This window comes from Heloderma suspectum, chromosome 8 (assembly GCF_057233095.1).
Source record: "Heloderma suspectum isolate Gila_16-S chromosome 8, 16-S_ref, whole genome shotgun sequence".
NCBI classification, from domain to species: domain Eukaryota; kingdom Metazoa; phylum Chordata; class Lepidosauria; order Squamata; family Helodermatidae; genus Heloderma; species Heloderma suspectum.
Window position 1 is genome coordinate 3,751,802 of NC_139465.1, and position 23,628 is coordinate 3,775,429.

Sequence of the window (23,628 nt, forward strand, 5' to 3'; positions counted from 1 at the left end):
GGCAGGAGGCCTGGTGGCTGGGGAAGGGCCCTTGTTCCAGCCACGAGCCCTGATGGCTGGGCATCTCTCTCTCCCTCTGGGGAGTTCTGGGTTGCCAAAGCCACCTGTAGCAGGACCGCGAGAAGGACTGCGTCAGCCGGGATGCTCTGATCTTGAGACTCGTGAAACTGAGGAAGTCCCCGTGTGAGGTCGTCCGTTATGGACTCCGTTGGATTTATTTGTTTGTATGAAGTCATTTATAATCCTGCCTTTCCGTCAATGACTCTCGAAATAGCTTTTGGTGAAATCTAAAAATGAAAGGTCTGTTTAAAAATCAGTAGAAGAACAGCCAAAGGAGAAAACCAGAACACCCCCTGAATCTCAGCAGTCCAAAAAGACTAGCAGCGCGATCCCATACATGTCTACCCTGAAGTGAGCCCCATAGAGTTCAGTGGGGCTTGCTCCCAGGTAAATGTGTATAAAGTTGTGTATAGCAGCATTCCCCAGCCTGGTGTTACTTCTGAGTAGATATATGCTGTAACTCAGTTAAACCTGGCTGCAGAGCCTCCTCAAAGCCAAGTTTTAGCTGCTCGTCCAAAGATGAGCAGCAGGCTTGGCGCATGGGGCGGGGCCATTCCGCAGTCCCACAGCCTCTCTGTCCAGCCCCTGATGGCAACACGGGGGTGTGCAGTGGGAGATGGAGTGTCATTATGGCCTAACCTTGTTCTCCCGAGAGTGTAAGCGGTCCCCATACGCAGGTTTATTTTCCTTGACACGGCTGCCCTGGGAAGAGATGAACTGGCATATCTAATTCCCAGGCCGCTGCTACTCTTCGGCTGCCTGCAAAACTTTCACTCCGTCCAGGACTGATCCTGTTCCCTCCTCCTCTTCCACCTCTCTCTGGCCTTGTGACCTTTCATGGAATAAGTCTTCTTTTCAAAGACAACCGTGTCTCTGCAAAAGCATGTTGCACAACCAGTGTAATATTTTGGCATATATTCTCCTTAATATATTGCTGCTTTAAAAAATGCATTGAAGATTGTCATGTTATATACCCATGTTGGATTTCAAAGGATGTTCTCCCATATATTCGTTGAATGAAATCATGACTCCATGGATTTCGGCTTCTTACAATTGCGGTGTGAAAACACAGAAACTGGTATACAGAAATCAGGTTAAAACAAAAAACTTCTGCATCAGCGTTCAGTTTTTTTTTTTAATTTAAAAAAAGCATCAAGTTCCTAGTCCTTAAGTGTAGGCTTGGAAGATAGGCATGGAAGTGTGTAGGCTGGTACTTGGTGAAATCTCAGAAGGGCATGTCGAAGGGCTTGAACAGCATTTGTGGTTGTCAGAGCATCAGCAGCAGGGCAAGGCCTGTACCCTTTCTCCTAACTTTCAGAAGCCAAGAAAGGTATTATGCAAAATAAGCAAAGGGGATGCAACTTTAATGACTTGCGTAATATTCAGGTTTACAGAATTCAGCGTCTATTGCAGTTCCGATTTTATTTTTAAAAACACTGAGTTAGATGCAGTTCTGGCCATACTCCATCCAAATTAAGGTTTTAATTTCTCAGGGACGTGATCAGCTTGTCCATTATTAATGGTTCCCACGCTTCAGCTTTCTGCAGTGGGTGTTCATTTCCTCTTCCAGAATGCAGCCACTGTTACATTTAGCTGCTGCCAGTAAGTAAGTGAGTGATACATTTCTCCCCTGTGGGTACCATGTTTAGGACTGTGTCGCTCTAAACCAGCCTTGCCCAACCCCGGAGACGTGATGGACTACAACTTCCATCACTCCCAGCCAGTGGCTGGGGATGATGGGAGCTGTGGTCCACCTTGCTACAGGGGCTCAGGTTGGGCAAGGCTGTTCTAAAGAAACTTTGCTTTGGGTGCCTGTGTGTCATGTCTCTGATCCTTCTTCCCCTTCCCTTCCCCTTCAGGAAGAAGCAGTGGTGGATGAGGCCCCGTCAAGTCCCCGAGTTCCTGCCGACGCGCTGGCTGAGGGCTCCCCAAGGCGGCGTGCGCGGCTGGCAACCCGGCTCCGGGAAACTGCTCACTGGCTCTTGATGGCTGTTGGCAAAGTCCTGGCCATCATGCTGCTTGCACTAGCAGGTCGGTGCCAAGGGAGGAGCAGAAGCGTGATTGGCAGCTGCCAGTGATTTCAAAAGACTCCTCCTCTTCTGGTTGCTTCCACATCAGTGGTGCTGGGGCATTGCTGGAAGTGGCATTAGAACAGGTTTCACACAGCACTTATTATCGTGTAGGCTTCCACAACCAGGTGCCCTCTAGGTGTATGGTACTACGACTCCCATCACCCCCAGCCTGCATGGCTGTTGCAGTTGCAGTCCAACACATCTGGAAGGCACGGGGTTGAGGAAGGCTGATGTAGTGGTGGTATATTGCCCAGCAATGCCTTTCCCCATAGCCAAAATCCTCAGGTGAATATTACTTGCAAACAAGTCCCATTCAGCATAGGTCCTTTGCAAGGTTCATGAAAAGTTTCTTGTTAAAGAAACCTCTCTTTTGCTGGAGGTATTGCAGCAGAGGCTGGATGGTCACTGGTCAGGGACGTTGTAGCTGCGCCCCGCAGTGCAGAGCCTGCACTGAGCAGGGGGTTGGACTTGATGATCTCCAAGGCACCTTCCAACGGCATGATTCTACGATATGAGAAGGGCTGAGGAAGGTTTGCAGGAGCAGGGGACAGCCTTCACTACAAGCAGTTGGCCCAGCAGCACATCCAGAACACAGGTCCGAACTGTTGCTTGGGCTGTTCTGAGGCCGTTCCTTGTAAGCTCCTCAGCCTCCTTCCAAGTCTTCCTTGAGTAAGGTGACCCCTGGGGCGAACCACAGAGATGCCTGCAGCTAATGCAGTGCCCAAATCGGCATGGGAGGGGATAAGAGCGCAGTGGAAGAGCTCTGCTCTCCTCACCCCTTGCAGGCTGAAGGTCCCAGCTTCCCAATAAATAGATAAATTAAAAGAATCGCAGGTAGCAGGGTTGGTAAAGGCCTCTGTCTCCCCAAGATCCTGGTGGGCTTCAGGGGTGTTGAACCTCTTTCAGCCCAAGGACTGAACTCCATTTCAGAGAAGCTCTCAGGGGCCGCATTCCAGTGGTGGCAGGCTAAAGGCAAGAGATGGGGCCGAAGTCCCAGCCTATTTCAGCTTCAAGCTCTTCCTGACAGTAACTCAGCCTTAGGAGGAGGCATTTCAACCTTTTAGAATGGGGGAAAAACGGCACAGAAGCCAGGAAATAGTCTGTGTTTGGGGGAAAGGTAGCGAGTCCAGGGGAAGCAGTGTAGGAACCCAGGCGGGCTGGATTTGGCTCTGGTCCTGAGGTTCTGCACCCCTGAAGTAGACTGTGCTAGCCTAGGTGGATCAGAGGTCTGACCTGTTAAAAGGCAGTTTCATATGTCCAGTCTTTTCCATTGTCTCTAAAGAGGGATTCTGGTCCTTATGATCACTCAGTTGGCAGGTGTTTAACTGTTGCTCTTCTCTCACCCTGTGGCCTCTGCCCCAGGAATCCCGGCTACTTTCTTGTTCCCATCCTAGGGATCGCCTTGCCCTCCGCCTTCTCCAGCGTGTACTACCTGCTCTTCGTGGGTCTATGCACCTGGTGGGCCTGCCACTTCCGTGTCAGCCACCTGGCCTTCAACACCTTGTGCATCATGGTGGATGTCTTTGCCGGAGGCCACCTCGTTTGCCTCTACGGCTACCAGACCCCCTTCATGCAGGCAGTCCTCCCGCCTGCCAGCATCTGGGCACGGTAAGTGTGTGTGTGTGGGGGGGTAGGGATGCATGGGTGGCGGAAAAGGCGTTCCCTCTGTGTTTTGCAGATTGGTGCCTGTTGTTCTGTTGTCCGCTCACAGATGGATACAGTTTTTTTCTTTCATCATGTGGAAAAATACACAAATAATTGCATAAGAGGTTTCATAACAATTTACATAATTTACCTTAGTACATAACATATAGCGTATCGTCCCCCATTCCATTCAGTGTTTCCTCAGCAAAAATTTACTTATTTTCTTACGAATAAATATGTGTAAATTTTGGGAAAGCAAAAAAACCATCCAAAAGTCCACAGACCGCGGGGCCTGAGGGGATCGCTCTGTGCTGGATTCCGCAGGTCAGATTCTTAGAAATCTCAGATCATTTTAGTCCGTCTCGGGTTTCTCTGGCATCCCCCGGGGGGGGGGGGCGGTATGTTGAGAGTGGGGAGCTGCCAGGCGTGTCACACCAACAGCCTGGATTGTTTGGAGCAGCCTGCCCCACCCTGGTGCTCTCCAGATGTTTTGGATCACAACTCCCAGCGTTCCTGACCATTAGCCATGCTGACTGGGGCTCTTGAGAGTTGAAATCCAAAAAATCTCTAGGGCACCGTATTGGGGAAGGCTAGTCTAAGGGGATACAGGGGGCAGGACTGGATGGCCTTTAGCTGCCCAGTTCTGTGATTCTATGCGCAGAGGTCTGGCATGACTGCTTCCCAGGACAGACCATGCTAGTCATATTTGCATCTGATTCATCAAGTGCCAGGCTTGGAGCATTTAGCTGTGAATCTCTCTCTTCGGGCCCCCTTATTTATCAACAGACAAACTCATCGCTCCCAGCATTTTGATCCTTGAGTGTGTTTCCCCTGCCTTAATGCTTTCTGGGCAGACCAGATGGGCTTGGCTTAGCCCCTCTGGTCCCTACAGACTGCGCATGCTGGAGGCTGGGTGGAACGATGGCCTGGTCCTCTTTCCCATTTCATGGCGATGGGCCACTGCGCGGGCCAGGCTGTGTGGCGCACCCGGCGTTTTACTGGCAATTCAGCCAAGGGCCAAACGGTACGGGAAGCTGCAGGGCCAAGATACCTCAAGAGGCCAGACCAGGAAAGGGGTCGCAGTGCCCCTTCGATGGTGAGAAGGAAGGGAGATAAGGGTCTTGTTCGGGAGGAGAAGGGATAGCCTGAGGGCTCTTCTGCCTTCCTATAAAGCCTAGCTTGGCACTTCATAGAGCAGACCTTGAAATTCAGGAAGCGACCTAAAAAAGACCCCCTATCCTCAGCCGAAAACGCTCCTTGACCAGCTTACATAGTATCAGTAAAAACGGGAACAGTCCCTGCCTGCGGGGTTACAATTTGAAAAGACATGACACAAAAGGAAAAGGGGAGGGGGAGGGAAGAGGAAAAAAGCAAGTGGTCTTTCAGCCAGGCTGGTAGAATAGCCTGCTTCCCCTCTCATCTCCTTTAGCTCTTGATCAGATCTTTAGCTCCATTGCCTAGTTTGATCATTGGGGGAGGATGGAGCCATCGTGCAAAGTGTTTCTCCCATTAGCCCCAAATGCAGAGATGGGCAGGGCTTCCTACTTTGCATGTGCAATACTCCTCAGCCCCTGTATTTCTTTTTTTTTAAAAAAAACCTACTACATGCTGGGGCTTCTGCACCCCAAGGTGACCACACTTCCTCCAGTCTGGACTGACAGCTATGGATGTCAGATCACAATTCCCTGGCCTTACTGAGTGGGCAGATCTGAACTGGCCCTGCACAGGGGTGCAGTGTGGCTCAGCCCTTCCCCTCGCGCCATGAAGCTCTCCCATCGCTAGACGTCTTGCATGCAAGTTTCAGCTTAGCGCTTCCGCCCACCTTCACCCTGCTCACACTCCTCCCGCCCCCACCCCAAGACAGCAAGAGGGCAACTGCGATTGTCTAGGAGAATCTGGCCTGTCCGGTTTCTCTTCTCTCTCCAAACCCTTTGAAACTCGAGGAGCTGGCTTGAAGGGCAAGTGGAGCGGTCTGGAGGCCTTTTTGCAGCCTGAGCCTCCTTTGGATCAGCTTCCCCCTCCCTGACCTCCTGGGAGCCTGACTGCACACAGCCCAGCGGAGGGACGCTGGCTCTACGCGCCAGCTCTGCAAACAGGAGGAGGTCTCCTCCCTCGTGGAAAGCCAGCTCAGGATCAAAGCAGGGCGCTTTTGCTGGTCCAGCCACCTTGAACCTCCCTGGCTCTCCGGACAGGCATCTGCAGGATGAATGGGGGCCGCGTGCTCTGCCCCTTTCTCTTAGCGTGCAGGGTTTCCCGTGGGAAAGTCGGTTGGCTGGCAGGTGTGGGGCGGTTTCCCATCTCGTTTTTTTGCAGCCTTACCTGTGGCTTTTGAGATTCATTGTAAGCAACACACTCAAAGTTTGGGGACGCAGCACGTGTGAAAGCGTAGTGCACAAATGTGCACTGCGTGCCATTTATTGCCTTGCAGAAGCCCCAAAAGCTTGCAATCCCTGTATTGCAGAATCAGACTTCAGAAACTGGGGCGGGGGGCATGGCTTGTGAGCACTCCTTTCCCAGCATGCTTTGAAGGTGCCCAGCATCTGTGGGGAGCAGACCCCCCCCACACACACACACTCCTTTCCCTGCTTTCTCCACCCCCATTGGGTTCCCCACAGACCTCCCTCATTTTCCCATTGCTCTCTGCACCCTTCCCCACCCCAGCCACTCCATCAGGTCACCCTCAGCCCTCCCAAGGTTTCCCTGCCACCATCTGCATGCTTCCCCCACCCCACCAGGCATGGCAAGGGGCCTGTCTCTCCCTCCCTTCCTCCCTTCATTCTTTCCTTCTGTTTTCCTTCCTTCCTTCCCTCCTTCCTTTCTTTTTTCCTTCTTTCCTTTTTATTTTCCTTCTTCCTCCCCCTTCCTTCCTTCCTTCCTTCCTTCCTTCCTTCCTCCCTCCTTTTCCCCCCAGAGGTGGCCAAAGCACCATGTTGGCCTCTGGCTGCCTGCCTTCTATACTTCCTACGAATGTCTCTGGGTTCAGGGGGAGCGCCGTGGCCCCCTGATTTTTTTTAAATGATATAAACGCCTTTGACCTTGCAGGCTGTCACACTGGGGCGCTTCGCGGGCCCAGCATTGAAGTGCCCACGGCCCTGCATGGCCTGCCCTCCAAGGGACCAAGGCTCCGTGGTAGAGCCTCTGCTTTGCATGCAGAAGGTCCTGAGTTCGATCCAGGGCAGCTTTCCACACTGGTGCCCTCCAGATGTTTGGGACCACATGCCCCACCATCCCCAGCCAGCATGACTGGTGGCCAAGGAGGATAGGACTTGTTGTCCAAAACACCTGGAGGGCACCAGGTTGGGGAAGACCGATCTATGGCAACTCCAAAGATAAAAGGGTCAGGTGGGAGCAGGTGATGAGAAAAGACCCTCCTCTGCCCAAGACCCCGAGACTTGCTGCTAGCCAGAGCAGACGGTGCTGGGCTAGATGGACGACTGGCCTTGGCTTGGTAGAAGGCAGCGATGCCTTCCACTTGGCAGCTGGGTGGCTGAGGCTGGGATCTCTGGCAAGCAGTTACCGGTCAAAGTGCAAATAATCTCCTGCAGGCGTCACTAACTAGCACTGCTGGCCGGACGCAGACCCTTCTGAGTGCGATGAGCTGGGCAGCTTCAGGTAATCTCTGAAGCTGCTCTCAGGAATGCTGCCATCACCAGAGTTCTTTGGGGGGAAGCCAGAAGTGTTACGCCATCCTGATGGAACCCTTCTTCCCCTATGTTCCTTCCCATACTTAGAAGCCCTTCTTAAAGTCCCCCCTCACTCTGGGGGCAGCCACAAGAGTGAGGGCTTTTTCGGTGGCCCTGCAAAGCTCATGTCTTTTAGATTATAAGCCTGCAGGCAAGGCCTCTGGGATCCTTTTTGTCCAAAGAGCAGGACCACAAGGCTCTTAAGATGTTAAAGATCAAAAGTTTTAAAAGTATTTTTAATACATTTTTAGCATTCCTGTGTTTCATTATTTTAGTCCCCGCAACCTGGGTTTTTCCTTACGCTGGATATTGTATTCTGTGTTGCGTTGTGGCACATTTCTGTTTTATACTATTGATTTCATTGCAATTTTCTTCCTAATCTGTGTTTTTGTAGAACACCTAGACAAATCTATTTTACGAGGTGTTCCGTACATTCAGTAAATACAGAACCTCAGCATGTCACTGAGCCTGACTGCTGCATTTATCACCCTCCCTGCAGGTTGTTTGGCTTGAAGGCCATTGTCCTGCACGTGGACTGCAACAAGCCCAACGCACTGCTCCTGGATGTCAGCCACCCCTGGCCCGTGTATGCCAACCCAGGAATCCTGCTGCTGCTTTATTATGTCTTGGCCACCCTGGTAAAACTCCGCAGATTGCACCCCAACGAACAGGTGAGTTATGCTGGCCCAGAGTCCCTCCCGTTCACTTATTTAAAGCCTTTTTATCCTGCTCCTCAGACAAAAAGGCTCCCAGAGCCCCTGCCTGCAGGGTTACAACCTAATCAGACACGGCATGCAAGGAAAGAGGAATGGGGAGGGAAGCGGGGGGGAATGAAGTCTTTCAGCGGGGCTGGTGGAATGGCTCAACTTCTCCCTGCTTGACTCAGTTAAACTGTCCAGTTATGCTATAGAATTCACTACCACAATGTAGTGATGGCCACCAGTTTGGATGGCTTTAAAAGGGGGTTGGACAGATTCCTGGAGGAGAAGGCTATCAATGGCTACTAGCCCTGATGGCTGTGTTCTACCTCCAGTACCAGAGGCAGTCAGCCTATGTGCACCAGTTGCTGGGGAACGTGGTGGGAGGGTGCTGTTGCACTCATGCCCTGCTTGTGGGTTCCCGGTCAACAGCTGGTTGGTGACTGTGTGAACAGGATGCTGGACTAGACGGACCCTTGGTCTGATCCAGCATCAGGACTCTTCTTATGTTCTTATGTCCTCATTCCTTGACGGTTTCAAAAACATGCACCTTGGGCTGTGGTCCAGCAGCGCATCTTACAGAGGGCTGCCGGATCTAGGAGAACAGCACCTGGGAAGAAGTGAGCAAGTCCCCAGCACAACTCTCGGATAGGGTTTCATTAACCATACAAAGGGAGAGATGGAAACTGAGCGGTGGGGGGTGGAGGCAGGGGGGTTCTGCACAGCTTACGTGCTGTGAGCTTCACGTTCCGCATTCAGACTTTAGCCACAAACCACCTAGGCAGCTTTAAACAAGCTGCTGTCTCTACAGCAGGGGTCATAGAATCATAGAATAGTAGGGTCGGCAGGGGCCCTTGCTCAATGCAGGAATCTAAGTGCTAAACCTCTTTCAGCCGATGGCCAAATTCCATTTCAGAAAAGGTCTTGGGGGCTGCATTCCTGTGGTGGGCGGGGCTTAAGGCAAAGGGGCAGGACCAAAACACCCCAAATGCCAGCATATTTTACTGTCGGGCTGTTCCTGCCAGTTCCTAAACCTTAGGAGAGGTGTTGCAACCTTGGGGGGGGGAAATTGTGCAAAAGCCGGAAAACCACCAAACCACTGGTGGTCATGGGAAATGGGGTGAGGCTATCAGAGGAACCCCAGCAGGCTGGATTTGACCCCAGGTAGGCTGGATTTGGCCTGTGGGCCTGAGGTTCAACACCCCTGCTTTAAGCTCATCCCGCACCAGTTATAATATGAAGACAATAACCTTGCAGGGTTGTTTTAACAATTCCTGAGAATAATGTCAGTGAGAGGCTTTGAGCCCTTAGAAAAAGTGTTCTTTGACTACTCCATTATTCTGATTATGCTGGCGGTAGTACCTGTGAGAGGGGTTTGAACAAGCGGTTCAGGTCCCTCCCTGCCCATTGCACAATCACTACAGATCCACCCACATATCAGTGGGATTGCGGCGGGTTGGTTTCTGGGTAGGGACCAGGGAAGCCTAGCGAGGTTGCTGGAACCCTTTCCCCCTGCTCTTTTAAGATCACCATCCTGACTTCAGTTCTCCCTGCCCTGCTTTTTGTTTTCGTTTTTAAGCGGAGAGATGCTACAGGCTCCACCTTGGACTCGGTGGAGATGGAGAATTGGTCCACGGACCGAGATGGTCTGGCTGAAGATGCGAAGGTGAGGGGAGAGAGCCCCATGCTGGCTGTGTGAGGTGGCAGTGGGTTTTCGTTTTGCTCTGACTGCTAAGGCCTCCAAGCCAGGAGGTGGGAAAGGGGCTGAGGCCTCAGGGGCAACGCCGTGGGGAGATGTCAGGCTCAACACTACTTGCCTGAACAGCAGGCTTGGTCTATATGTGCGGCAGAAGGAGGTGGTAGAGAGGACCGTACCACCTCACTCTGCAGGTAGGGCACCACATTTTTGAATACTCCTCTACAAGTTAGAGAGAGCCCTCTCTCCAAGCAGAAAACTCGCAAGCAGAGATGGTCTAGAATTTTTGTCCCTGATGTGTTAGTTTTCTACTTGTGGGGAGTTTTTTAAAAAAAACCATGGTGGAGCATTCAGATGTGGCATCCCTTTCCCCCACCCTCAGAGTGTGCAGTGGTACAGTCCAGAACGCAACCTCCTCATTCTCCTCCTGCACTTATAGGCCAGGACTTGAGCATCACTCAGGAAGTGTGTGTCCATCTGTTCTTTACTCTCCTGGAGTTCTCCCCTCTCCTTGTTTGCTATGCTTTCCTGAGGCAGACCATCTGTGCTCTCTGTTTGTTGTTTGTTTGTTTGTTTCATTTCTCTGTTCCTTCAAAGCACTGTTATGCCCCCCACCACCACCCATTTTTTGTCTGGGCCGAATGGGAGTTTCACCATTGGCCCTTCTAACCCCATTTCGGGAGAGAGAGGGACGTGTCCCTCATCTGCTCCAGTACGCTTGCTTGAGCTTTGCAGATGTCACAGGCTGCACTCCTCGTGTTTCGTGGCCACTGGCCACGCTTAGATTTCCCCCTTCTGTTCCCACATGTCTGTCTGCCAGTAGAGGATAACGCTTCATCTGCTTGGAGAAGTGCTCTCTAGCCCGTGAAAGCTTCTGCCGTAATAAATCTGTTAGCCTTTCGGGCAGCCTTCCCTCACCTGGTGCCCTCCAGATGTTTTGGACATCAATTCGCACCAGCATGAGCAGCGGTCAGGCATGCGGGGAGTTGTGGTCCCAAACATCTGGCAGGCACCAGGTCGGGAAAAGCTGTTTTAAGGTGCCATGGGGCTCTCGGTGGGTTCTGCTGCATTGCATTAACACGGCTACCCCTATGGAAGGCGTCGCCCTGGTCTTGGTACCTCCAGGGTAGCTGAACAGCCCACTGAATATATCCAGATGTTGGCTGCTGCTGCTGTTGGGTGTCATTTTGCCTCGACATTTTTCTCTCTTCCTGCCCACCCGCCCGCTCCATCCACAGCTGATCCTGAATGAGACTGAAGGTGCTAGTGCTGATGCAGAGAACTGCACCGTGCATGTGATCGGTGAGGCTGGCCAGCCAGGTAAGGGCCACTGCGGAGGCTCCAGGGACTGTCCACCTTCATTCCTCTATCTGTCCCTCATTCAGGCCAGCTTGCAAAAGTCTCTCCCCTGTGGTGCCACGTGGCAGCTACAAGCCACTGTGGCTGCAGAATCTAGAACGGCTGACCCCAACATGGTGCCCTCCAGTTGTTTCAGACTTTGACTGCCATCAGCCCCTGCCAGCACAGCCAGTGGTCAGGGATGCTGGGAGTTGTAGTCCAAAACGTCTGGAGCCTCCTGCTAGTTCAGACAGCAAAAAAACAAAAACAAAACCAGGGTTTTCCCCCAGCGCTCAGCCCTGGGCTCCAAGTAATCCAGAAGCACCCGCTTTATAGTTTTGCATATGAAGTCAAGCAGCTCTGTCCGGAGCAGAGCTCAGGTCCTAGCAACTCTGAGCTCCTTGGACGAAGGACAAGGTGCAAACCAGGGATGTTGAACCTCCAGCTTCTGGGCCAAATCCAGCCTCCCTGGGGTCCTAATGCAGTCCTCTGCAGTTTCCCAGGCGATCACACCTCTTTCCCCCAATTGTTTGCGGGTTTCTCAGCTTTTGTGTAGGTATTTCCCCATTGTCAAAGCTTGAAATGCCCCTCCTAAGTTACTGGCCATCCAAGCTTTAAGCGAAAACAGGGTGGTCTTTTTTTATTTTGGCACCACCCCTTTGGCCCTGCCCAGCACTGGAACGTGGCTCCTGAGAGCTTCTCCAAAATTGAATTGTACACAGTAAAATATGGCAGGCAGTGAGGTCCAGAATGAAAGTCAAGCTCTCCAACCAATCTTTGGTGCTGATGCTGCGGAGTGCTAGCATAGGAATGTCGGAAGCTGCCTCATGCCAAGTCAAGCCATTGGTCCATCTAGCCCAGTGCTGTCGACACTGACTGGCAGCGGCTCTCCAGGGTTTCAGGCAGGAGTCTTTCCTTGCCCTCCCTGGAGAAGCCGGGGATCAAACCTGAGACCTTCTGCTTGCAAAGCCGGGGCTCTGTCACGCTGAGCTGTGGCCCCCCTAACCCCTCTGCCCAAGAGTTCATGCTGTCCCAGAGCAATGGGGAGGGGAAACAGGAGGCCATGTGCTTCCCCAAGTCCATGCTGAGCATAGGAGTGGAAGTTAGCTGTGTGGGTCACTCGCTTGGCATTTCGCTCTCCTGAAAGCGTCCTGGACTGGATTGGTGTGAGGCAATGCTGCTTCCTAGTGGTTGAAAGGCATCACCACAGGGGTATTGGTGCCCCTTTTGCTTTCAGTGGCAGGATGCCTTGTATACCAGTTGCTGGGGACTGCGAGTGGAAGGGGCTGTGGCGCTCCTGCCCTGCTGGGGGGCTTCCCGTAGGTGGCTGGTTGGCCACTGAGTGAACAGAATGCTGGACTAGAGAGGCCTTTGGTCAGGTGCTGGTAGCCCGGTCAGGTCAGGTCAGGTCAGGTGCCCATTCCTATCCTCCCCTGCTTATGAGTTTCTGGAAGCTCCTGGCTGCTCCCTGTTGGAAGCAGGATGCTGAGGCAGTAGACCTTTTGGTGGCTTTATGGCTTCCTCTGCAAGCTGGGGGGAGGGGAGAAGGCCTTGGCAAACCAGCTGCAGCCCCCAAGATGGGGAAATAGCTCAGTGGTGGAACCACAGGGCTTTGCATGCAGAAGGCCCCAGCTTCCGTCCTTGGCATCTCCTGTGAAAGTGATCTTGGGTACCTGCAAAAGGCCTTGAAGAGGGATCACTCCTGGGCTTAGATGGACCAATAGCCCGACTCAGCATAAAGCTGTTTTGTTATGCCGGGGTGGCCTCATAGCTCGATGGCTAGGCACTGGCTTGGCTCGCAGGAGATCCCAGAATCAGCCTCTTGCATTTGCAAAGCTTTGTGAAACAGCTCAGGCATTATTTATTGATTTATTGAAAGGCTTGCTATCCCATTTCTCAGCCAAAAGGGCTGCTGGAGTGGCTTACAAGCAATCAGTAAAAACAAGAGAGCGAGACAGTCCCTGCCCCTGCAGGCTTACAGTCTAAAAAGTGAAAACAAAACAAAGCACAAAAGGAAGAAAGGATGGGGAGGGGGGGGGAGGCAGGTGGGCTTTCAGTGGGGCTGATGAGATGGCTCTGCTTCTCATCTCATCTCCCGCTGCTTTGGCCTGCTGGAATGGCTGCTGCTGGTGAGAGTTATGGAGGCAGCCCAATGCAGGAGGTTCAGTCGCTGGCATCTCCAGCTACAGGGCTCTCAGGTGGACAGTACAAGGCAGTTCATAATCTTTGCAGAAGGTCCCAGAATCAAATCTGTTGCATCCTCACACTGGGAAAGGCCAGAGATCCCCAAGAGATGCTGCCAATCGCAGCACATTGCCATATGGTCTCCTGGGCTTTCTTCACATGGAGCTTTTCTCCTGCCATTGAGATGGCTCCCTCACGGATGTTTGCGGGCTCTTTACATGACGCCGTGATCATTCAAGGTGTCTCCTGCACTAAGTGCCCTTTGTTCCATTTTTAAATAGATCGCAGATCATGAACTATCAAATGACACCCCCCCCCGCTTGTCTTCCGCTTGAGTTCCCTCCCTGAAAAGTGGCAAGAAGAGGAGCGAGATCAATGAAAGATAATGGAAGACTCCGATACGGGGAGAAGGAGGGGGAAAGGGAGGCAGGGAAAGGAAGCGGGTGAAAAAGGGACTTGTGAGCCTGCATTTAAAGCGGAAGCAGAAAGCCCCATTTTAAATGCAGGATTTTAGGCTGGTGTAGAGATGCCCCTAGTCTGACTCGGTGTAAGGTAGCTTTGTAGGTCATTGAGCACTGCGTTTTACCTACCCACGAGCCCCCTTTTTTGCGTGGGTGGCTGGATTGTGCCCTATGACCCCCCTCCTTGTAGCCGGCAGGAAGCAGGAGCATCACAAAGAGAAGCTGGTACTGCTGCATTCGCTCGGCCACGTGATCATGAACCAGAGTTACGTCTGTGCTCTCATTGCCATGATGGTAAGCAAAGCGGAGGGGCTGGGGCCGTGTGCCGGGAGATATTGGGGTGGCAGGGAGGAGAGAGGGAGGATAACAGAGAGCTGCTGGTTTAAAGAAAGAACAAAACTCCAGAGCCATAGCTGCCACAAACACTTAGCACAGCGAGCCTCATGCACGTGGACACTCACACGTGGAACCGTTTTTTTAAAGAATCCCCCCCCCCCCGAACATTGCCAAACATGCCGCAGTTTTGTAGCCTGCAAACAGGGCTGCAAAAGCAGAGAGCAGAAATAAAGAGAAATATGGTAGTCCTCATATCAGCAAAGGTGGAGGTTAATTTTGGGTGGTATGCTAGGCAAGGAGTCAAGAGAAGCCAAATTGAGTATAATTACCTAGTGGTTGGAGAGGGCACGTTGTCCTCAAAAGCTAAGTCCCCCCTTCAAGTGTTAAAGTACTCACTAGAGTGTTGGATGGCCATAGTTTAAAATCCTGTGGGTGGGGGTATGTTTCTCCCCAACCCCATCAGCATCTTGTTACAGGCTGTAAGCAAGGCCCTGAAAACTTATTATTTTACTCCTACCTTCCCCTGGTTATGCTTCTGTTGGACTGGGCTGTAGCTGCAGTTGTCTGTTGTAAGGTTTATTTCATGCTAGTGTTTGTTGTTTTTTAGAACGCTTGCTGCTGCTGCTGTTTTTACTGTGTGTTTTATTGTTGTAGGTGGCCTTGGCAGGGCTCCTGCCCCAAAAGACAGCCAAGAAATATTTTAAATAAATAAACAAATTATCCCAGTTTGCAGGGCCAAGGAAATCCCGTTTTGTTTTCCCCCTGGTCACTTTGTATAACATGGGTGGGCAACTGGTGGCCCTCCAGATATTGTTGGCCTACAATTCCCATCAGCCCGAGCCAGTATAGCCAATGGTGAAGCATGATGGGAGCTGTAGGTCAAAACATCTGGAGGACCAAAAGTTGCTCACCCCTGTTGTACAAGGAATTCCTTTTTTTTCCAGAATTTGTACCTCGCTTCCCAGCTAGGCCAGTTTTCCAAAGTGGTGTGCAATGAATGAAAGGTATAAAAATAGGATAGTGCTGTATCGGCCTCTAGATGTCTTAGTCTACACCCCCATCATCTTAGTCTACACCGTGGATGTTGTAGTCCAAGGCACCTGGACAGTTCCAGGTTTGGGGGAGGCTGTGCTCTCTGGGATCATAGACTGTAAGAGAAAGGCGGCCAAGTCCACTCACTCCTTGTGCTGTCCCTTCCCAGGTGTGGAGCATCACCTACCACAGCTGGCTGACCTTCGTGCTGCTGCTCTGGGCCTGCCTCATCTGGATCGTGCGGAACAGGCACCATTTTGCCATGCTGTGCTCGCCCTTCATCCTCCTCTACGGCATCGCCCTCTGCAGCCTGCAGTACGTTTGGGGCATGGACCTGGAGCCGGAGTTGCCCACCAGGGTTGGCTTCATGCCCCTGGAACAGCTGGGGCTGGTGCGACCCCCGTTCCCCTGTCTGTACCTGGGAGCCAAGGTACAGACGATACGTAACGTCTCTGTCCTATATGTATGTCTGCATCTGTCCGGCCTTCCTTTTTCTCCCCCTACAACCTTTTCTTCTTTTCTTCGTGCTGCTTTTGCTTTCAGTCTCTCTTGAGAGCAGGGGTAGGCAACGTTGGGCCCCCCAGTTGCTTTGAACTACAACTCCCATAGATTCCAGCCAGCATGGCTGATGGGCAGGGACTATGGGAACGGTAGTCCAAAACATCTGGAGGGCTCCATGTTGCCTACCTCTACTCTAGAGCAGGGTGGTGAACCTCTTTCAGTCCGCAGGCTGCATTCAACTTTGGACAAGTTCTCAGGGGCATGAGAAGCAGTGGGCGGGGCCAAAAGCAAAAGGGGCGAGGCCAAAATTACCAGCCTATTGTGGCTTCCAGCTCTTCCTGCCAGTAACTCAGCCTTAGGAGAGGCATTTCAGCCCTTTAGAATGGGGAAAGAGCTGCACCGAAGCCATGAAACCACCAAACAACTGGTGGACAGGGAAACTGGTGTGGCCAAGGGGAGGGGGTGTGGCCATCTGGGGAACACCAGCAGGCTGGATTTGACCTGAGGTTCAACACCCGCGTGGTGGAGGCTGGTGTTTTGCTAAAAGGTGTGTGGGGGGGTTCATCCTACTTCTTTTGTGGCATGACAAGCTGAACGAGGAGAGCGGTTTGCTGTGATTTTTTTTCACAGCTTTCCATTATATCCTCATGGCTGCCCAGCTGTTCCAGCACAACCAAGTGCCTGAAATTGGTATTAATCTGTAACAAAACCCATGAGCATCAAAGGGCAAGTCTGTCCAGATGTATTCCTCAGCTTATAGCTTTGGGGATTCCACCGTAATGATGTGGAGAGACTTACTGCACCTGTACCCTTTGTGCCTTGGAGGTCCTGTAATCCAACCCCCTGCACAGCGCAGGACCTGCTATCTAGGATGCTACTACGGCATCCTTGACAGATGAGCTTCCAGCCTCTGCTTAAATACCTCCAGTGAAGGAGAGTCCATCACCTCCTGTGGCCGTCAGCTCCATTGTTGTACAGCTGTTCCCATGAGGAAGTTTCTCCTAACGTTTAGCCAAAATCTGGTTCCCTGCAATTTCCACCCATCGGTTCTAGTCCTCCCTCTGGAGCAACAGGGAACGAGCCTGGTCCATCTTCTGTGTGATGGTCCTCCAGATATGTAGAGACCACCATCATGTCTCCCCTTAATCTTCTCTTCTGTAGGCTAAACTCGCTCATCTCTTTCAGCTGCTCCTCGTAAGACTTGGTTCCTAAACCCCTCAGCATCCTGGTTGACCTCCTCTGCACGTGCTCTAGTTTTCCCGTGTCCTTGGCACTGACTCCCTCCCACCTCCCACTGTCTTTCCCTGCAGCTCCTGTACACCCTGACCTTCTGGCTCCTGGTCCGGCAATTTGTGAAAGAGAAGCTGCTGAAAAAGAAGCACCCCCATACACCCTTGATGGAGGTGACGGTTGCCGACTTGGGTGAGAACTGGGCCCCCAAGACCAGTGGGTCAGTCGGTCTGGATTTGCTTTTAAAAAAGAAGAAAGCCCCGTGGTGCCACCATGTGACTAAGCACTGGGGTTCTGCGATGGCGCCCTGGATCTTGAGCTACTATTTCTCTCCACCCAACCCCCTTCAGGGCCAGGCCGCAAGCGGGATGTGCTGAAGATCCTGGGGGCGTATGTGATGGGCTTCTACGCCAAGTTCTGGATCTTGGTGTGCGCAGGCATGTTCATTGTCGTCAGCTTTGCTGGACGCCTGGTTGTCTACAAGATTGTCTACATGTTCCTCTTCCTTCTTTGCCTAACCCTCTTCCAGGTAAGAGCTGGGACTGGCTGGGAGAGGTGTGGGCAACCCAGCGGAGTGACTGGCAGGGTGTGACAAGTTTAAGGTGTTGGCACAGGAACATCGGAACGTCAGGCCCTTGGTCCATCTAGCCCAGCATTGTCAACGCTGACAGGCAGCAGTGACTCTCCAGGGGTTCAGGCAGGAGTCTTTCCAGCCCTACCTGGAGATGCTGAAAATCCAACCTGGGACCTTCCGCATGCCAAGCAGGGGCTCTGCCACTGAGCCATGGCCCCTCCCAAAGGGGTGGCAAAGCAGTGGCGGAAAGTGGTCGCAAGGTACTGAGTCAGGGCATTGGTCCCTCTACCCAATACTGTCGACACTGACTGGCAGCGGCTCTCCAAGGTCACAAGCAGAGAAGGGCCTTTCCGATTACCTGCCACCTGATTTTTTAATTGAAGTTGCTTCAGACTGTTAACCTGGGGCCGTTCTGCCTGCAAAGCACATGCTCTGCCGCTGGGCTACGGCCCCTCCGTCCAAGAACATCGTTCTAATGGCACTATACCAAACTTTGCATCGTGAAACCCTAAGACCAGCTTTCCCCAACCTTGTGCCCTCCAGATATTTTGGACTGCCATTCCCAGGATTCTTGCCCATTGGCCATGCTGGCTGTGGCTGATAGGAGTTGAAGTCCCACACATCTGGAGGGTGCCCGGTTGGAGAGGGCTGCCCTGAGAACTCATGCAAGCCCCTGAAGAGATGTCTTGCAACTCTCTTTTTCACCCCGGGGTTCCTTGACACTTCCTCCTTGCTCCTCAAACAGTCCAAGATCTACTCCATGTAGTTGTCAGATGCTGGTGGCAATCTGTAAGGGGGGTTTCTGGTGACTTAATTGTCAGCCTGGAGGTGTGAAGGGAATTTTGTTGTAGGATATTTCGACCACTGCTTTTACGACCATGTGGTGGACGTACAGCAGCCTTCTGGTCCCTCTGGTGGTCAGGAATGCTGGGCATTGTAGTCCAACACATCTGGAGGGCACCAGGTTGGGGAAGGCTGGTGTACAGGCTAGCGACGTTTGAGAACTTATTTCAGTGCTGCTGGGATAGCCCACAGCCTGGGTGGCAGAGGGGACGGCAACACACGGTTTGCGTCAGTTGCCCGATGGCCAACGTTGGCTAAGTTGGCTGGGATTGTGGGAGTTGCAGTCCAACACATCTGGAGGGCACCAGGTTGGGGAAGACTGACTCAGAGCAACCATCTCTCAATGTCTCTTTCCTGGGGGCTTGTCGGCTCCCCTGGAGTTTGGGCTGGAGGAACAGGTGAGTCGGTGGGTGGGTGGGTGGGTGTATGTGGGGGACCCTGCCTTGTGGGCCTGCCCCATGCCTCTTTTTCCCAGCCCACTCCAATGCCTCATGCACTTCCTCTGCAGGTGTATTACAGTCTCTGGCGGACACTCTTGAAGGCCTTCTGGTGGCTTGTGGTGGCCTACACCATGCTGGTGCTCATTGCTGTTTACACCTTCCAGTTTGAGGACTTCCCCATGTACTGGCGGAACTTCACGGGATTAACAGATGAGCAGTGAGTGGCGTCACATCCCTGGCACCCTTGGTGGTGTAAGTGTGTGGGCAAAAAGGCCCGCTGAGTCCCCCCACCACCAGCGCTGGGATCTCACTAGGTCTCCTCAAGACTCGGAAGAGCCTGGCTGGATCAGGGCAAAGACCAATCCAGTCCAGCAGCCTGTTCCCACAGTGGCCAACCAGCTGCCCCAGTGGGAAGACCCCAAGCAGGACCCAAGTGCACCTGTAGCACCCTTCCGCCTGTGTTCCCCAGCAACTGGTCTGCTGAGGGACACTGCCTCTGAACGTGGGAGATACACAGAGCCATCTTGACCACTAGCCCACACTAGAGCTCTCCTCCTCCTCCTCCTCCTCCTCCTCGAACGTGTCCCTTTTAGAGGCATCTGAGCTCATGGTGATCCCCCTGAATCCCTCGTAGTGAGGAAGGGCTTCCTCAGGTCTGTCCTGAATCTCCTGCCAGACAGCTTCATTCGAGGACCTAGTATTAGAAGAGAAGGAGAAAGATGTTCTCTTCCGCTCTCTCTCCACTTTTCCCACACCATGCTTCTCCTTCTCAGGCTCTGTGCTCTCCCTCCCCTCCCCAGTTAGTTTTCCCCCCTAAACTAAAAATGCCCCAGTGCTGCAGCCTTTCCACATGGGGGAGTTGCTCCAGCTCCCTGATCATTGTGGCTGCTTTTTGTTTGGTTGGTTTGGGGCACCTTTTTCCAGGTCTCTCTAGCACAGGAGTACAGAACCTCAGGCATAGAGTTCAAACCCAGCCCATCGGGGTCCAAATCCGGCTCTCCTGGTTTCCCCAGATAGTCATGCCCCATTCCCCTGGCCCCACCCCTTTTCCCCCAACTGCTGGTCATTTGGGGCTTCCCAGCATTTGTGTAGGGTCCCCCCGTTCTAAAAGCTTGAAATGCCTCTCTGAAGGCTCAGTGGCTGGCCATCAGAGCTTTCAGCTACAATAAGCTGGTATTTTTGGTGTTCAGTGCTCTACCCTGTCACCTTTGGCCCCACCCCCTCTCACCTTCAGCTCCTCCCTGGAATGCAGCCCCCGAGAACTTGCCAGAATCCAGCCCTTAACAGCCCTGGTCGAGCTTTCTCACATCCTCTTTGCCTCCCCCCTCACTAGACTGAGCGACCTGGGTCTGGAGCAGTTCAGCGTCTCCGAGCTCTTCTCCAGCATCTTCATCCCAGGCTTCTTTCTGCTGGCCTGCATCCTGCAGCTGCATTACTTCCACTGCCCCTTCATGCGCATCACTGATCTGGAGCATGTTCTTGCACCGGGGCTGCGTGGCCCTCAGCCCCCGGGGTAAGTGGCGTGCCCCCTTTAGGCAGCCTTTTCCCCAACCCAGTTTCCCTCCAAATGTGCTGGACTATAACTCCTATCATTCCCCAGCCTGCATGGCCAATGGGCACGGGAGGGAAGGGCTGGGGCTGACCAGGAACAAATGCACTTACACCCTTGGAAGCTCAGTTACAGCTGGGAATGAGTATGGAAGCAGTTCAGACAGGGGAAAGTTGGGGTTTTGAAGGTGGGCTTTGGAGGAAGTGGTTCAGAAAAGGCTTCCCAGCCCCTCCAGTTAAGCATGCCATTGGCCATGGTGGCAATGGATGATGGAAGCTGTAGACCAATGCATATGGAGGGCACCTGGTTAGGGAACACCATGTGTTGGATCTGGGTTCTGATTCTGTCAGGTCCTAGCCATCGAACAGATTCTTTTAATTGCCAAGAAGAAACAAGCCACTTGTTCAAAAAGATGACTGTTTATTGATAGAAAATGGATGCAGAACATATACATGCAAAGAAAGTTCACAACTCTTTCAAGCTGATCAAGCTCTCATAGCTGGGTGTCTGTCGGGGTCCCCACAATGGACGAAAGGCTGCTCCTTAGGGCCACACATTTCTCTAGGCCAGTAGAATGCATGTTCCTCCTTAGAGTGAGACCGAGGGGCGGGCCAGCAAGCTGGGTCTTAGAAGTTTCTCTGCTGGATGCTTCCTTCTAGCCCATGAGCAACACCTCTCCCCCTCCCCTCTCACACCAACAGGCTCACCCACACACACACAAGAGAAGGGGGCTTCTCTGTTACCCCAAAGGTTCTTGAAACATTTCAAGAATCTAATTGCCTTTTGGGTGGGGGAGTCTCTGAACTTCTGTAAGACTCAAGGCAATTCACCCTTACCTCTTCCTTCAGGATGACATAACTTAGCTGGTATTAACAGCTTCAAGGCAGGCTGTGAATCACCAGCCTGTTTTAAAGGTCTGCTTTCTTAACCATAAACTGCTGGTTAAATTAAACTACACACGTCTCTATACATTTTGGGAACGCTGTGGAGTCCACATTTTTTGCTCACCAACCAACCCGCTACAAGCTATTCTAGGGAAACAGGGTTTTAAACCCCTGGCTGCCTGTCCAATACTCAGAAAATGTGTCTACTCCAGGAATTCCCCCAGGTGAGCTGAGTCTCTCTGCCCTAAGCCCTGTTTGCCATCATTCCTCTTGATTTTTAGGGGTGAAGAGGTTAGCAGTAGCCGGTTGCTGCTGCAGGTAAAGGATAGAGAGTTTGAAGACCACGAACCGGGAGAGGCAGTTGATGCTGCGTCTGAAGGTAAGTGGAGTTCCTCTTCAGGTCAGCAAGAAGAAGCAGCCAAGGGGTTTGTCTGTCTAGAACTTGCTGCCTCTAAGAGGAGAATTAGGAATGTGCCTTGCCCCCAAGGCCATGCTCTGTTTCTGTTTTCTCTTGTTGCAAGATGCAAAGAAGGGTTATGCTCTTGCCCAGCTTGTAGGAAGGGGGGCTTTCTCTCTCTCTCTCTCTCTCTCTCTCTCTCTCCACAGCCGGCATTTTGAATGCTCCTTGTGTATAATGCTCCGTGATGGCCGTCATGTGCCCACAGGGTTGAGACCCACATGCTCCTTAAGGATTGCAACTAACAACTTTGGTTTTCTTTAGTCCTTTGTATTTCAAGGGTGCACAGCTTGGCCTGTCTTCCCTTCTAATGTGTCCCATGCAATCTCAAAAGTTTGAGGAGGGTGATGGCATTTTAAAAGTCCTGGGCAAAAGATGGATTGGGATCTACTGGGTGATTTGCAGTAAACCAGTAAGGGGTTCTGACTCCCAGTGGTTTAACAGCAGCAGCAACAAAATGACTTCTCCCTCTCCCCAAATTATGTTGCTGAAATGAAGAAATCTTGGGGTAATCAGGAGGTACAGGGTGGAAGGACTGGGAGCTCCATTCTGTTCAGGCACACAAAAGGAAGCGTTGAACCCATTGAAATAAGCACACTGGTGAAGATAAATAATACCCAAAAGAAAATCTGGTAATATTATTTTATCTGTGCAGACCAAGAACATCATTCAAAGATAGTAGAGGAGAATGCAGTTTTGTTGTGCAATAATATCTTGCAGTACCACAAATAACCGTTCCAGAAATGACCAAAAGCACTTTGACCTATGGTCTTCTTCAGTGGTCTAGTATATAAAAATGGTCTAGTATGTAAAAAGGTATATGAAAAAATATATAAAAAGGCTTATATACACAGAGACATGTTTCAACCCTGGTTTCTCACATCTATAGACCATATAGGACATTGCAGTGTTGCCACCAATTCAGGCACAAATTTGTGGACCTTGCCAAACCAAAAATAATGTGTACACATGCCAGAGCACATGTATATCTGAACAGTAAAAAACTGAAAAGGGCACCTAAGCTCCACTATGAATATCTAGTTATGGAAAAAGCAAGGAACTGCAGTAGTCTCACAAATATCCAAAGGTTAACCTAAAGGCTAATGGAATCCCTCAAGAGGCTTCCCTTTCAGGAACCTGCAAACACAAACAAATCCCTGGACTCAGAATCCTTCAGTTCTAAGTGCATATCTTTTGCACCAGGCTCCAGTTAGGAGATCTCTGGGATCTAGTTTTTAAAAAACATGCAGAGTAGATCCCACAAGGTTGACATTTGCCCACCCTGTTTTAAAAAGACCCCAATCCAGCGATTTTAGATGCTTTCAGCCGCTTCTCACTGCGCTCCCTGCTCCCTGTTTCTCCCACTGCAGAGGGTGTGCCCAGCAAGTGGGGCCTGGTGCTGGAACGCCTGATGGTGCTGGGCGGGAAGTTCTCAGACATTCTCGGCCACATCCGCTTCTTCGTGCTGCGGCTGCTCGAACTGCACATCCTGAAGCTGGTGGCGCTCTACATCATCTGGGTGGCTTTGCAGGAGGTGAGGATGCAAGGAAGAGGCGGAGGAAAGTGACGGAGGGAAGGGCTCTGTTGAAGGAAGGCAAGGAAAAAGGGAAATGGCCAGATTTCTTGCTCTTTGCACCTGCAAGCAAAGGGCCTTGTCTTCTAGTCCTTGGTGCTGTTGGCTTGCTTGATCCTCTCCCTGTAGGGATGTCTTGCTGTGACGTGTGGGGCTGCCTCAGTCTCCCCCTGCCCAGAGCCTTCCTGGGATGGATGGAACTGCTGGTCATTTTCATGCTGCTTTATTTATTTCTTAAAATCCAGCCTTCTTGCTCCATAACCGAGCCTCCGCGCCAGATCGTGATGACAATTAAGAACAAACAACAGTGCAATAAGCGCAAAGCAACAAAGGAGCAGGAGATCACCCTTGTAGTGACAGACATGAAATCAGA

General features: G+C 51.9%; 1 protein-coding gene across 1 annotated transcript in view; it reads left to right on the forward strand.

The window, feature by feature from the left end:
* Positions 1 to 23,628, forward strand: part of PIEZO1 (piezo type mechanosensitive ion channel component 1 (Er blood group)) — a 144,087-nt gene that overhangs the window by 77,439 nt on the left and 43,020 nt on the right. Inside the window, exons 6-18 of the mRNA XM_084812771.1 lie at positions 1,920 to 2,091; positions 3,527 to 3,740; positions 7,959 to 8,130; positions 9,737 to 9,823; positions 11,092 to 11,173; positions 14,027 to 14,130; positions 15,374 to 15,634; positions 17,016 to 17,127; positions 17,286 to 17,464; positions 18,861 to 19,009; positions 20,126 to 20,305; positions 21,507 to 21,604; positions 23,053 to 23,216. Coding sequence (XP_084668897.1) covers positions 1,920 to 2,091; positions 3,527 to 3,740; positions 7,959 to 8,130; positions 9,737 to 9,823; positions 11,092 to 11,173; positions 14,027 to 14,130; positions 15,374 to 15,634; positions 17,016 to 17,127; positions 17,286 to 17,464; positions 18,861 to 19,009; positions 20,126 to 20,305; positions 21,507 to 21,604; positions 23,053 to 23,216 — 1,974 coding nt within the window. The remainder of the gene's footprint in view (positions 1 to 1,919; positions 2,092 to 3,526; positions 3,741 to 7,958; positions 8,131 to 9,736; positions 9,824 to 11,091; positions 11,174 to 14,026; positions 14,131 to 15,373; positions 15,635 to 17,015; positions 17,128 to 17,285; positions 17,465 to 18,860; positions 19,010 to 20,125; positions 20,306 to 21,506; positions 21,605 to 23,052; positions 23,217 to 23,628) is intronic.